Here is a 13,644-nt window from a genome sequence, read left to right on the forward strand (position 1 = left end):
TACGACTGAGGCACGGTCCCTGGGTCCATCAAATGGTCAGGTTGCGCAGCAACTCGTGAAAGCGGCAAAGGGGCAAGTGCGGTGCTGAGACAGGTGCATCGGGGTGATCGAGCCAGGGGAAGTCATAGCGTTGGCTGGGCCGAGTTCGATCGTTGCCCCGTGATTAGTCTCGTGAAATGAAAACATTAAACAACAAACAATTACCAAAAAACCCGCTGTGCTAACATCTGTTAAACCTCATGTTACAACATCTGTGAAACCATCTGTAAACCCTAATGAACCACCTCACCTCCACTTTCCACTTTCCTGCGTCAAGAATGGACGAAAATGGGTGCCTCCGGCCCCATTTTTGTAACATCAGTAGCAAAAAATCCTACTGGTCAACTTGGCCTCAGGTTTAAATCCTACTATAAAAACAGCATATGAAGCATTATTTTACAAGTTTTCGAAATTTTGACAAGGCGGACAAATTTTTGGGAGGAGAAATTTCCTTATTTGGAAGGTGGAGGTAATGTTAGACACTGGTCCGGGGTCGGCACTGAAGGTTGCCGTTGCAGGCCACCATAGGCCGCGATGGCTGTGATGCCGCAAACAAAGCCCGAGGGTAGGGCATTTGGCCTCAGCAACTCTAAAGGGAGTGCTGTGCCCCCTAGCTGTCTCTTGGCCCTCATTTCAGACTTACTGGGGTTGCCTTGTTGGGGTCAGGACTTAGGGGTTGTGGTCACATCGATATTAGAGCTAAAGTACTATAGTGTAGTATACAGGATATATATAGGAGGAAGGAATGAATGGAAGCGGACCCGGGCCGAAGGCCGAAGGGTCCGGAAGCAAACATGAATAAGGAGTGGGGTTGGCCGCACAGCGGCTGGCAATGACCGAGGGTCAAAACAACAATAACAGATAAATAAATAAAGGAGCGTAGGGCCGTGATAGCGGCAATGGTATCGTAGCAGTGCTGGACTCGGAGTTGGGCCAGAGTCAGGTGCAGGAATGGTAGCAGCCCTGTAGGGGCCAAGTGGGTGGGGTAGAGGAGTCACGCTGGACATGGTGCCGGAGGCAGACTCAGGGCAGGAAGGTTGGTGTGGCTGTGGGGGAGTCGGCCAGGTGCAGGGGAGCCTAGGGGCAAGCAGGGGAGTGAGCAGGGAGTCCTCAGGGAGGATAGGGCTGAGGTTGGGGCTCGCGCTCACGCTCGTATAGCGGTAACGGGCTCGGGCGGCATTGGGACGGGCGGGGAATGGGCCGGAATGCATGGCTGTGACAGGTAATGAGAAAATGTATTTTTTAATCAGTGCACGGTTTCTAGAAATATGAACCATGCATGAGAAAAATGTGGGGAAATGGGAGAGGCTTGCACCAATGAAAACTGTTGATCAAACATCAATTTCTGAAAAGAGCCATTTTGATTCGTCTGTGAGACTTATACTTCTGAACAGCATACTTGGCCTGTACACCAGTGAGACCTTTTCTATGTAGCAAGCAGCATTGAGTATTGCATCAATGAGCAGTTGGAATTCACAAGATCTTACTCATAAGCATCCATATAACACCAAGTCTTTCGGAAAAAACGACGGATTGTCACAAGATCACAGGAATCCAAGCACTGTGGAACAAGAGCCTTTGCAGCAGTTTTGAATGTTCCATCCATAGCAGGACCAGATCTCAGTTGAGGTGCTGTTGGAAGTTTTGGAGCTGGAAGTGGGGATGTCGCTGAATTCAGATGCAGAGTCAGCCTCAGAAACTGAGCATTTTACCTGCTTGCCAAATTGCCTGGAGCCCTTTGACCATTGTTCTTGTGCTTGGCGCTTGCGGGCATTTAAGGCAGGCATTTTGAGTTTGCATTGCAATGCTTGGGAGCACGTGGTTTCGCCCAAGAATCGCATTAGATTGCATGTAATCTTCATGAAAGATGCTATAATAATATACTCTACAATCTCCTTGTGTTCCTTCACCACTTGGATGCCTTTAAGCGCACCTTCCTAATTAGGAAGTGTAGGTGGACATTTGTTTTCTCGGAAATTTTTTATTACACCAAATCAGATAAAAACAGTCTGATATGTTGATAGAGAGATCAAAAATGATGCTTTCCTGCTAACTTTCATGCAGTCTAGGCCAGAGTTGCAAGCTGTGAAAGGAAAGTTCTTCAGAAGCAAAGTGAGACATCAAAAATAACCGGCCTACACTGTATAACAATATAACAATCAATTCAGACAACTCTGCTGCCATTTTCAGTTGATCTGTCACATGACGAATTTCTTGCTTCATATAAATACTAGAAATGACTGCTGTGCAGCCCTGACCTTGCTTATGATAAGGCTTTTGCATGTGAAGTTAGCGGAACAGGAATGTTTTCTGCCAACATCATTGATCTTTCCCTCAAATTGGTAACATCTTTCTGCACATGGGTGTTCTTTTCCCTTTTCTTTTTGTCTGCCATAAGCATGCTACATTCACCATTACTTGCCACCAGTTAGCTTTGCCAATGCTCTTCATTCCCCTAGCTTTATCCGATTAAACGAATGCACTTTGCACTTCCTATACCCCATCAAACCAACTGGTGTCATGTTGTCTCATGCCCACTTTACACTGGCGTATGATTGGTGGATGCCACCTGTGGTGGCAAGAGCACACTAAGTACTTTTCCCACCTTTGTTTTTCTTATCCGATTCTGGCTCGTTGTCGGCTTGTGCAGAGTCAGCCACAAGATCAAGGGGAAGAGGGGAAAGGGATGGGCAAAATGTGGCAAAGGCTAGAGGTGTCAAAAACCCGGATCGTAGGGGTAAATGCGTGAGTCCGAATGCAGGTGGGGCTCAACTAGAGGGGGATCCGAGAGCTCCGGTAGTGGACTGAAGCTTCTCCAGGAAGCCCTGTTCTGCTGGATGGTACAAGAGGCTCTAAGAAGGACGCAGCCTCAGCGACTCGGAGGGAGCGCTGTGCCTCCGTTACATCTCAGTTAGTCCTTGTATTTCTTATGTCTGAGGTATCTTGTAGAAGAGGAATGGGATTCACTCAGAGGGACTTTGGGTAGCATTTTAGTCGAGATTAGAACTGAGGAACTACAGGTTCTAATCTATGGGTATTTATAAAGGGGAATGGAAAGGACTTAGTCAAAGTCTGAATGACAATGGGACAACACCGAAAGGTGCCGAATGGTACCAAGAGGTACCAAAAGGCCCCAAACGATATCTTTAACGGGGAACCGAGGTGTCAGGCCAAGGAGGGTGGAGTCAGAGGCCAGAAAATGAATGGGAACGAGAAATGGGTAAGGGGGGTTAGCTGACTGAATGATAAGAAGAAGATAGTCATGCTAAGAATGGAAGGTGACTAATAAGTGATGACATGAGTGAGATCACCGAAGGATGCGGGTAACTCCGAAAGCGGAGTTGCGTATCCGAAGGATGTTGGGTGACTCAAATAAATGAAATGGGTGGAGAAATGGTTTAAGGGTATGTCATGGGATGTTGGAGGTCCGTCGGGGTCTCGGAGCAAATCTGGAGTCTCCGAATGTTCCAACTCGGGACCGAGCTTCCGGGATGGGAGTGGCCAAGGTTTGGTGTGCCGCAACCAGACCGGAGCTGAGACAGTCAGGAGGGAAGGTGACTTGGGGAGTGGGGAGGCATGGTGTAGGGGATGGTGAAGTTGTTAGGAAGGTGTGGTGTGGTGGGAGTGTGCGGGGTCGGGATTCCGGGATATGACAAGAGGGACAATGAGATCTGTTGGAAGGGACTTCAGATAGTGCTCACATGCAAGCTCATACAAGCGGACCATAGGAATAGAAGTCCACTCAGCGTAAATGGCGTCCAGCCACTCAAACATATCTTTACATGTGTTATACCCAACACCCTTGTCCCTATAACTCCACAAAGCCATGCAAGGCACAATCCCAATGACAGTGTCGATATATTCACATGCAGAAATCCACCACCGCATGCGATCACCCAAAACAACAGAAGCCTTGAGATTGTCAGCAAGGACTCCTATCACATTGTGAGCCTTCTCTATCACCTCATTGCATTCAGGTGTCTCCCAGTATTCCTCACCGCCCTGAGGCAGAATCATATCCCTACCATCAAGCCAGTACATGGCGAGTTTCCACAGCCGTGTGCGAGAGAGAGTGTCGGAGGGAAAATACACAGGTAGAGTGCCGTCAGCATGTGAATATCGTGTGTGGCTGGACTAGGATGTGCTGGCATGAGTTTCTCAGTGTGCACAGGTGCAAATATCACGTGTGTTGCCAAAAAAGCAGGTGGGGGATGTGGAAGATGTGTGTGGAAGGCCCAAAAGTCATGGGTCTGAGCCTGGGGAGCCGTGAACACAGAGAAGAAAGCAGAGTGGGTGCATGAAGATGAATGCGCAGTGAGTCAAACTCGTACTTACAGGAGCCGACTGGGTGTCTGAAGTCTGAGTTAACATAGATGTAACAGTTTTAGCTACAAGCGCTCAAGATAACAATCGATTGTTTGCAGAGGGGCCAGGTGGCTTGCCTTACTGCCTGAGCGGTACTATAGTGAAAGTGGTCTGAATTATATGTCATATTGTCATGGTGACCCTAGGTTACAGACGATCTTGTGCACAGCACCTTTGGGGCCTAAATTTGTGCTACAGAGTTTGCAGGACAAATGAGCCATCGGAGGAAAGGACACATGCAGAAAAGCGGTCAATACATTTGCAGAATTCTGTCAGGGCACACCCGCCCGACCCGCCTCCACCCGGGCCCACCTCACCCAGTACCCCTTCTCTCACCCTGCACCCTTCCCTCATATCCCTTCCCCCTCTATCCCTCCTCCACTTCTATTTCTATTTCACACGGACGACCTTTCCTTTATATCCATGTATTATTGACCTGCCTGCGACGTGCACACGACATGCCCAGCCCCGGACGACCCCGGATGGCTCTAGGGCGCAACCTAGTGCATGTGCGTGCAGCATACGCCCTCGGGATCCCCCATGGGGACACCTGGATGACTGCAGCTGTATGCGGGGTGACGTGGCAGACCTCATGTGACCCAAGCTGCATGTATATAAACACACCTGGGGTGGGAACCGAAGAAGTAACCTTCTTCTCAACATTCCCACTTCAGTCTAAGTGGCCAGGGATCGCTGTCCCACATCGGGCCTGCCAGTACGCATGCCCGATCTACCCCCCGTGAGGTTCTTAGCACCGGATGCTACGCCTGGACCGCCTGGACCCCAGACGCATCCCTGACAGCAGAAGAAGGTTTCAACTATACTTCCTCTACCTCCTCCCCTGCCATGGTGTCAGAAGAACAGTATGACGACCTGTTGGCCCAGTTTGAAGAACTACAGGCCATTGTCAAAAGTCACGCCCTGAACCGGGCCGCACCTGCACCCACCCCATACCCACTCCTGCCCCCCCGCCTGTGCCAACACCCGCGCCCAGACCCAAGGGCCCTGAGGTCGCCCCTCCTACCCCCTTCTCGGGAGCCAGTGAGGATCTTGACCGCTTCAAAGCTGAATGTGGTATCTACTTCCACATCCGCACGGCTGAGTTCCCTAGCGCCCTCTTGCAGATCCTCTTTGTGCTCTCCTATATGAAGAGAGGGACTGCAGGAGCATGGGCCACGCAACGCACCATTATGTTGCTGACGGCTGGCTCGCCCACACTCACCATGGATGAGTTCAACACAGAACTCGATGCCATGTTCCAGGATCCGAACTGGGAAGCCACAGCCCGGCAGAAACTGGCAAACATCCAACAAGGGAGTGACTCCGTGGATAAGGTCATCCAGGAGTTTGAAATACTGGGACCTGCCTCGCAGTTGGGTGACGTTGGGCTAGTCGACCACTTCGAGCAAGCAATCAATTGTCAGGGCCCGGCCTCGGACTCAGAGGCTCCCTGACCTCAACCCCCATCTGGCCTGTCCTCACACTATGCGGGGCATGAGATGTATAGTAAAAGAAAGGGAGTATATACACTTGCCTATGCGGGGCATGAGATGAGAAGAAGGGTAAAGGTCTCATCTCCCCGCATGGTTGCTATATAAAGGAATGGGTCACATGCCCACAACTATACAGCTCCTAGAGTTGTGTAGTGTGACCCGGAGGGAACATCCAGGTGGCAGTGCCCAGTAAGCATGGGAACGTTCTGGGCGAGTTGCTCGCCCAGAACTGTGGCTGTGACCCGTGGGAACATTCTGGGCGAGCTGCTCGCTCAGAAAGTTCCCATGCTATCCCGTGCGCGCGTGTACACAACACACAAAGGCAACAACAAGGCAACAGTCAAAGAATAAAAGGGGGTAAAGTAGGTGGGGAGTCCGGGGCACCCTAAGGCAGGGTGCTGAACCCTGACATCAATGCCTGGCTCTGCGAGAGCATTTACCGCCTCCGCCCCATGCCCACCACCTGGGCTGAATGGAAATGTGAGGCCACCCTCCTTGATAACCAATGGCGACATTTCCAGGCAACACAGCCCCACACGCCCCCGTCCAGACCCCCACTCCTGCTGGGATGACCCCTACCAACTACCGCCCCCTCTCAGACATGCCCCACACCTGCACCCCCACGGCCCACACCCGTACCCGTACCCCGACCCCTACAGTCCGCCCCGCGAGTGGAGCCGGTCCGCAGCCAATGGACCTTGATCGCTCGAGAATCGACCAGAGGAGGAACAGGCTGTGTTACAATTGTAACGCCCCAGGACACATTGCCTGGGAGTGCCAGCACCCCAAGGTCCATCGAGTACGACACCTCCACCCTGAAGACCTCTGGGCACTGATGGAAGGACTGAGGAGCCAGTTGACAGGAGAGCCAGAGACGGAGCAGAGAGGGCCAGAGGAGGGTCCCCAAGAGGATTTTCAGGAGGGCGACCAGTGAGGGATCCATCCTGGCTGCCCGTAGCGGACAACTCGTGTAGATACCGCAGCGCATGTAAGCCAACACCAATGCAGAAGTTCCACCAAGTTATCACAAAGAAAAAGAGAAAAAACGCATCCTCAGCCCGCGAAAGCAAGAAAGACTCAAGGGTAGCACCCGAAGTAGCGGTATCCCCACCTGCTATCTACGTCCTCTCGAAGCAGTCCCCCAGGTCACTCAACCTCACCGTGAAGCTGACCACCCTGACCTCCCTCGCCTCTGTGTCTGTGTCCGCCCTCCTAGACTCCGGGGCCACCAGGAACTTCGTGAGCCCCGAGTTCATTCAGAAGCACAAGCTCGAGACGACCCCGCTCCCACAGCCCATCCCCGTCCATAACATAGACAGGACCCCGAATGAGAATGGAGCCATAACTGAGGAGCTAGAAGCCCTCCTAACATTCGGGAGACACACAGAGCGGGCCCGTTTCGCTGTTGCGAACCTAGGATGACAATCCCTCATCATAGGGCACTCGTGGCTACTCCACCACAACCCGGAAGTGGACTGGGCATGACAGAGGGTTGTCATGTCCTGCTGCCCATCGTCCTGCCAGTCACCATGGGTGCTGGATGACCAGGACCCTCTGATAGAACCTGGGGATGGGATCTATGCTGCGATCATCCCCTCAGGGTGGGGCCATGACTTAAGGGCGACTACAGTGCCCTCCCAGTGAATGGCCCAAGAGGCTCGTGAGCCGGACGCAGAGCCCACATCGTTCGAGGAGTTAGTGCTGGGTCACTACCAAGACTTCCGGGACGTGTTTTCGAAAGAGGCTTTCGACCGACTACCCCCCGGAAGCCTTGGGACCATGCCATAGACCTGGTGCCGGACGCCAAACTGCCCAGAGGGAAAACTTTCCCCCTCTCACGCCCTGAGCAGAAAGAACTAGATGAGTTCTTACGCGAAAACCTACAGAATGGGTGCATACGGCCATCCAAATCTCCAATGGGAGCCCCGGTCTTCTTTGTCAAAAAGAAGGATGGGTTGCTACAGCTGGTCCAAGACTACCGAAAGCTGAACGAAATCATGGTAAAGAACTCATACCCCCTCCCACTCATCTCGGATGTTCTCGCCCGCCTCCGCAAGGCCAAGTACTTCTTGGCCCTAGACCTACGCTGGGGGTTCAACAATGTCCGGATCAAGGATGGTGATGAGTGGAAGGCAGCGTTCGCGACCAACCGGGGGCTATTCAAGCCCATGGTGATGTTCTTTGGCTTGTGCAACTCCCCCACAACCTTCCAGACGATGATGAACGACATCCTCCGGGACTTCATTGACTGGGAGGTTGTCATCTGTTATATGGATGACATACTCATCTTCACCTCTACCCTAGAGGAACACCGGAAGGTCATCTGAGAGGTCCTGGAGACGTTGCGGATGCAGAAGCTCTTCCTGAAGCTGGAGAAGTGCAAGTTCAAGTGGACCCGGATCGAGTACCTCGGTCTCGTCATTTCTGAGGGCAGCGTTGCAATGGACCCGGTGAAGGTCTGCGGAGTTCTCAACTGACTGACCCCAACCAAGGTGAAGGAGGTACAATCCTTTCTAGGGTTCGTGAACTTCTACCATCGATTCATCAGAGATTTCTCCGAAAAGGCATGACCCCTCCATGTGCTGACCTGGAAGACCAAGGCCTGGAGTTGGGGGCCGGACAAAGACAATTCCTTCCATGCCCTTAAGGAAGCCATCACCTCTGCCCCCATCCTCTCCTTCCTGACAGATTCGGGCCGCCTCAGGCTCGAATGTGATGCCTCCAACTTCGCGACCGGCGTGGTCCTCTCCCAGCTCCAGTCAGATGGAGAGTTCCACCCGGTAGCCTTTATGTCCAAGAGTTTTACGGATGTAGAGCGGAACTACGAGGTGTACGACAAGGAAATGCTTGCGATCATCCGGGCCCTCGAAGAATGGTGGCACTTCCTAGAGGGTGCCGAGGAGAAGGTCGAGGTCTACACTGACCACCGCAACCTGGGGTACTTCTGCACGGCCCAGAGACTCAACCGATGTCAAGCACGCTGGTCCCTCTTCCTCTCCCACTTCTACTTCACCCTTGTCCATTGCCCAGGGAAGCTCATGGGGAAGCCGGATGCGCTCTCCCACTATCCTGACCACCCGAAGGGATGAGATGACAACGAGGGGCTGACACTCCTCCAACCGGCCTGGTTCGAGGCCCATGCAACAGAGGCAGTCTCAGTAGAGGGCAAGGAGGCGGATATTCTGAAGAGGATAGGAGAAGCGAAGGATCATGACGAGCGGGTGGCGAAGGCCATGAGGGAACTAGGGGAGGGGATGCTGAGGTCGGACGAGTGGGAGAGACAAGGAGAATTAGTCCTCTACCGGGGAAGGGTGTATGTTCCGAAGGACCCGCAACTCCGCCATGATCTGGTATGGCTCCACCACGACGTGCAGGCGATGGGGCACCCGGGACAATGGAAAACCCTGGAACTCGTCTCCTGCGACTACTGGTGGCCTCGGATGGCAGAGTACGTCGGGCGGTACGTACGTGGTTGCGACACCTGTAACCGTGTCAAATCCTTCCCCACACGGAAGGTTGGAAAACTCACCCCAAACAAAGTCCCCACCCATCGCTGGCAGGTGATCTCAGTGGACATGGTGGGAGAGCTCCCAGACTCGAAAGGCTACAATGCCATCCTGGTTGTAGTGGACCGCCTGTCAAAACGTATCCATGCGGTCCCCACTGTGACGTCTGTAGACTTGGCTGGGATCGCCTGGCTCTTCCTGGAGCACATCTGGAGACACCACAGGCTCCCTGAAGAGATCCTCAGTGACAGGGGAAGCGCCTTTGTCTCGTGCTTCTCGAAAGAACTCGCAGATCTCCTGGGAGTCAAGCTAACCCCTTCCACACCCTACCACCCCCAGATGGATGGACAAACAGAGCGGGTCAACCAGGAGATCGAAGCCTATCTCCGGGTGTTCGTCAACCACCGCCAAGATGACTGGGTGGATTGGCTCCCGCTAGCAGAGTTCGCTTACAAAAACTGAGTCCACTCCTCCACCCGCCGGACTCCCTTCGAACTCAACACTGGACAGCACCCCAGGATGGGGACAGAGCCCACACATACGTCTGAGGTGGAAGCCGCTGACGCCTTCTCATCTAGGATGATGAAGATGCAAGAGGAGGCGAAAGCAGCGCTGGAACACGCAGTGGACGAAATGGCCCGCTACTACGACCGAGGCCATGAAGCAGCCCCTAAGTACCAAGAGGGCGACCGGGTCTGGCTCAGCGCCCAGAACTACACGACAGACCGCCCGACCAAGAAGCTGGACCATAAATGGCTAGGCCCCTTCAAAATCGTCAAAGTCGTCTCCCTGGCTGCTGTCAAGCTCCAGCTCACCACCCGACAGAAGGGGATACACCCAGTCGTGTCTGTGACAAACGTAAGGCCCCACCACCCGGACGAAATTTCAGAAGGACCCCCTGACCCCGCCCAGGCCCAGAACTCGTAGATGGAGAGGAGGAATATGAGGTAGAGAAAATATTAAACTCTAAGTGGTTACGCCGGAAACTCTGGTATTTGGTAAAGTTCTCTGGCTGGCCAAACTCCGAAAACGAGTGGCTCCCCCGAGACCGGCTGACACACGCTCCCGACTGAATCGAAGAGTTCCATCAGGCTGTCAGGGCACACCCGCCTGACCCCACTCCACCCAGTCCGACCCCACCCGATCCCACTATCCTCACCCGCTGCCCCATCCTCCCTCCTCTTCTCCCTTTCCCTTTCCCTTCTCCTTCTTCTTTCCTTTCTTTCTCCTTCTTTCCTTTTCTACTACATGGACAACTTCCTTGCTCAATGTACCATTAACCAGGCTGCGCAACACGCCCGGACCCGGACACACCAGGTGATGCCCTACACACCGGACGCGCCTGAGACCTCTTATGGAGATACCCAGGCGGACACGGCTGTGCGCGTTGAAGGAGAGAACGAAGGAAGGTCAGTTGGGAGGTTCAAACGAGACCACCACCAAGCTGTTCCCTGGTTCTTTAGTTAGGATGGGGAAGTGTACTAGTATTATTTATTGTAAATATAGTACCAATCCGAGTGTTTTGGCTAATTCTATTTTTATGGGTTAGTTTTAAAGTTCCTGGGAATTGACTTACAGATAAACCGAGCCCTGTGGAGCTGTTTCTTTATTGAAATTTCTTAATTTGTCTAGGTGTAATTCTGTGTAGCGTTGTTTAATTTGGAATTTAACTTGAATTTAATCTTCTACTTGGTGAAGTTTCAAAGATTCTATTCAGTTAATGGATTTGGATTGTGTCTGGAGTGTCCCTTGGGTTTGTTTTATTTTTGTCTTATTTTATTGCTTGTTTTAACAGTAGCAAGATAACTGTTTTGTGTTTACACTTTGAAATCTGGAGTGTTAACCAGCTCTCCTGTTGAAATATTTACTTAATATTTCTCTCCTTAATTGCTGCCTTTTACTACAGTGGCAATCTTAACTGTATATCACTTTTTCGCGCTGGAGTGACAACCAGAAATGCATGAGAAAAATAATACTCTATTTTCTTACTTCTCTAAGGGGGGGCGAAAAGTCGCAGAAAGGGTCTCCCTTTTATACTCCTTGGGTCGCCTTCTTTTTTCACGCTCTACCTTCTATTTACAGGATTTATTTACAGTGTATTTTTCTCAAACTGAATAAAAAATGAAATTTTCACGCTATAGTTCTACTGCGCTTTTGCTGTGCTGAACTACGGTTCTACTGCGGTCAGACTGCGCCTAGAATCCTTATTGTCCTCCCTCGCCTAAGCTATTTTAATGGTTAATTAGAACTTGGCTGCACTGCATTTGTCACAGTTACCTATTTCAAATTCCCTATATATACCATTAAATTTGCTATGACTCGATGATTCTGAATTCAAACTTCGCATTACTATGTGTATGGCTATGCTGAGACCTTCAGCTGATTTATTCCATTTTTATTTAGTGATATTTAGTTAAAATGAGACTGAAATGGTAAATGAGTGAATTATTCAGGTTTAAAACTGAAAGAAAAAGTTGCTAGTAGTCAAGAATTACTCAAACGAATGTGTTACAGCTCTCCACTTCATTAGAATATTGTTCCCTAAAATTCCCGCCATGGTCCGTCATAGTTTAGTGGTTTTCGTGAATTTCGTTCATATTCCCTGATTCCCCTTTGTATTATCACATCCTAATCCTCCATATGTATTGTTCGTTGTTATAGTAGGTCGTCCTTGAAGATATCATATTTTTATGTATTTTATTTAGGACTCTGGACCTCTTGAAGCTGTCTTCCCGTGCGTTTTCAGGTTTCTAACTTCATGTCCTTGTATCTCATTCATTTCTGAATGTTTTCTCACGTTCTTGGTATCATAAATTTTCATTTATTCCCACCTTTCCAATGGTACTAAGGTTGTGTCCTATTTCCTGGTATTTGTTGAGTTAGCAAAAGTTTGTGCGCACATTCGGTAATCACGTGCGTCGTTCCCATAGTCGTTCGTATGCGGGTGCCGTTTCCGTTTAATTGTTCAGGATTTATGATATGCGCGGGTGTTTATTTCTTTCACATGGGCTTCTGTGATTTATTTCAGATTTTTCCCTCATGATCTAAGGTTGTTTTGCACTTTCCATGCTTTGTTTTGACCGGGCTCTTCCTTATTTGGACGGAAATTGGTCTTCGCAATCTGCCGAAGTGCGGATCTCGGTTCCGATGGCCGGTTCCCTGCACATTGCCACCCTCACGTGTCATTACACATGATGCGGATTTCTATATTCCCGTCATGGGTATAACTTCACAACGGCTGGACCGTTTGGGCTGAAAATTTGCATAACTATAGTTCCCCATTTTTCATAATTTCCGTGTAAATTTCGTTGTATGTTTTAATTATGGATCCTACGCAAACATCGTCTTTTCCCTGAGCTCGGACTTTTGATGTTGCTATTCCCGTTATTGGATATCTCATTAATGCATGATCCTTTTATTATGAAAATTTGGGAGGATTAAGATTAGATCCCTTCCTTTCTAATGGGCTATCAAGCTTGTCTCGGTCGTTACTGGTTAATCTTCGCGCTTGCCTTTTAGATGTTGTCCTCGTTTTGCAGGAGTTTTAGTCATATCTCCGTCGTTTATGGGTAGTTTCCCCTGTAATTACTTTCATTGGGTCCGTTTGGGAGACATCTACATTTCCTATTATGGACACGACTTTGAATTTTGCATTAGTTCCTGAGGAATCCTTGTTCCATGGTACTTCCATCCTTGGCTATGTGTGTGGACGTGGGAAAGTGTTAGAACAGGGCTGATACAGACGACTCCGGAGTGGAATTGGAGACTTAGCGTGGAGGGACCTTGGCCTCAGCGACTCAAGCGGAGCGCTGTGCCATTGCTGTTTGTCCATTTGGTCCTTAATTTCACAGTAGGTGAGCAGGAAGTCTCTAGGGGGCATTTCAGGTCGATTTCGGACTGAACCAAAACGAGTATGTACAAGTGCCAGTATATATAATGGAGGGGGCAAAAGCACAAGGAAACAAAGGGAAACCGAATCGGAACGAAGATGTCTGAATGGGAACAAAGGGTAGAAGAAGCGGAGCGGTACCGAAGGTCATAAGGCAGGACCTGTGATACGTCCGAAAGGAGGTAGGGAGGGCGAGGCCCAGAGGGGCAGGAGGATGAGGAGAAGTGGGGATGATGACTAACTGGCTAGAATGGGAAGAAGCAGTAGTCCAAATAGGGATGAGGGGTAAATGCAAGAGATACATTACAAGCAGCGAAAGTGCCGAAGGCGATCTGTGAAGCTCGGGGGTTGC

The 13,644-nt window shown here is 50.6% G+C and overlaps 1 protein-coding gene across 1 annotated transcript; it reads right to left on the reverse strand.

Annotated features, from left to right (window-relative positions):
- Positions 1 to 3,639: 3,639 nt before the first annotated feature.
- EI90DRAFT_3116613 (uncharacterized protein) lies at positions 3,640 to 4,080 on the reverse strand (the record flags this gene model as incomplete). The annotated part of the gene is made up of 1 exon (XM_039062909.1): positions 3,640 to 4,080. One exon carries the CDS (start codon positions 4,078 to 4,080, stop codon positions 3,640 to 3,642), a length of 441 nt encoding a protein of 146 aa, XP_038922432.1.
- Between the last annotated feature and the right edge of the window lie 9,564 nt (positions 4,081 to 13,644).

The sequence above is a fragment of the Cantharellus anzutake genome, assembly GCF_015039405.1.
Source record: "Cantharellus anzutake strain C23 chromosome Unknown EI90scaffold_4, whole genome shotgun sequence".
NCBI classification, from domain to species: domain Eukaryota; kingdom Fungi; phylum Basidiomycota; class Agaricomycetes; order Cantharellales; family Hydnaceae; genus Cantharellus; species Cantharellus anzutake.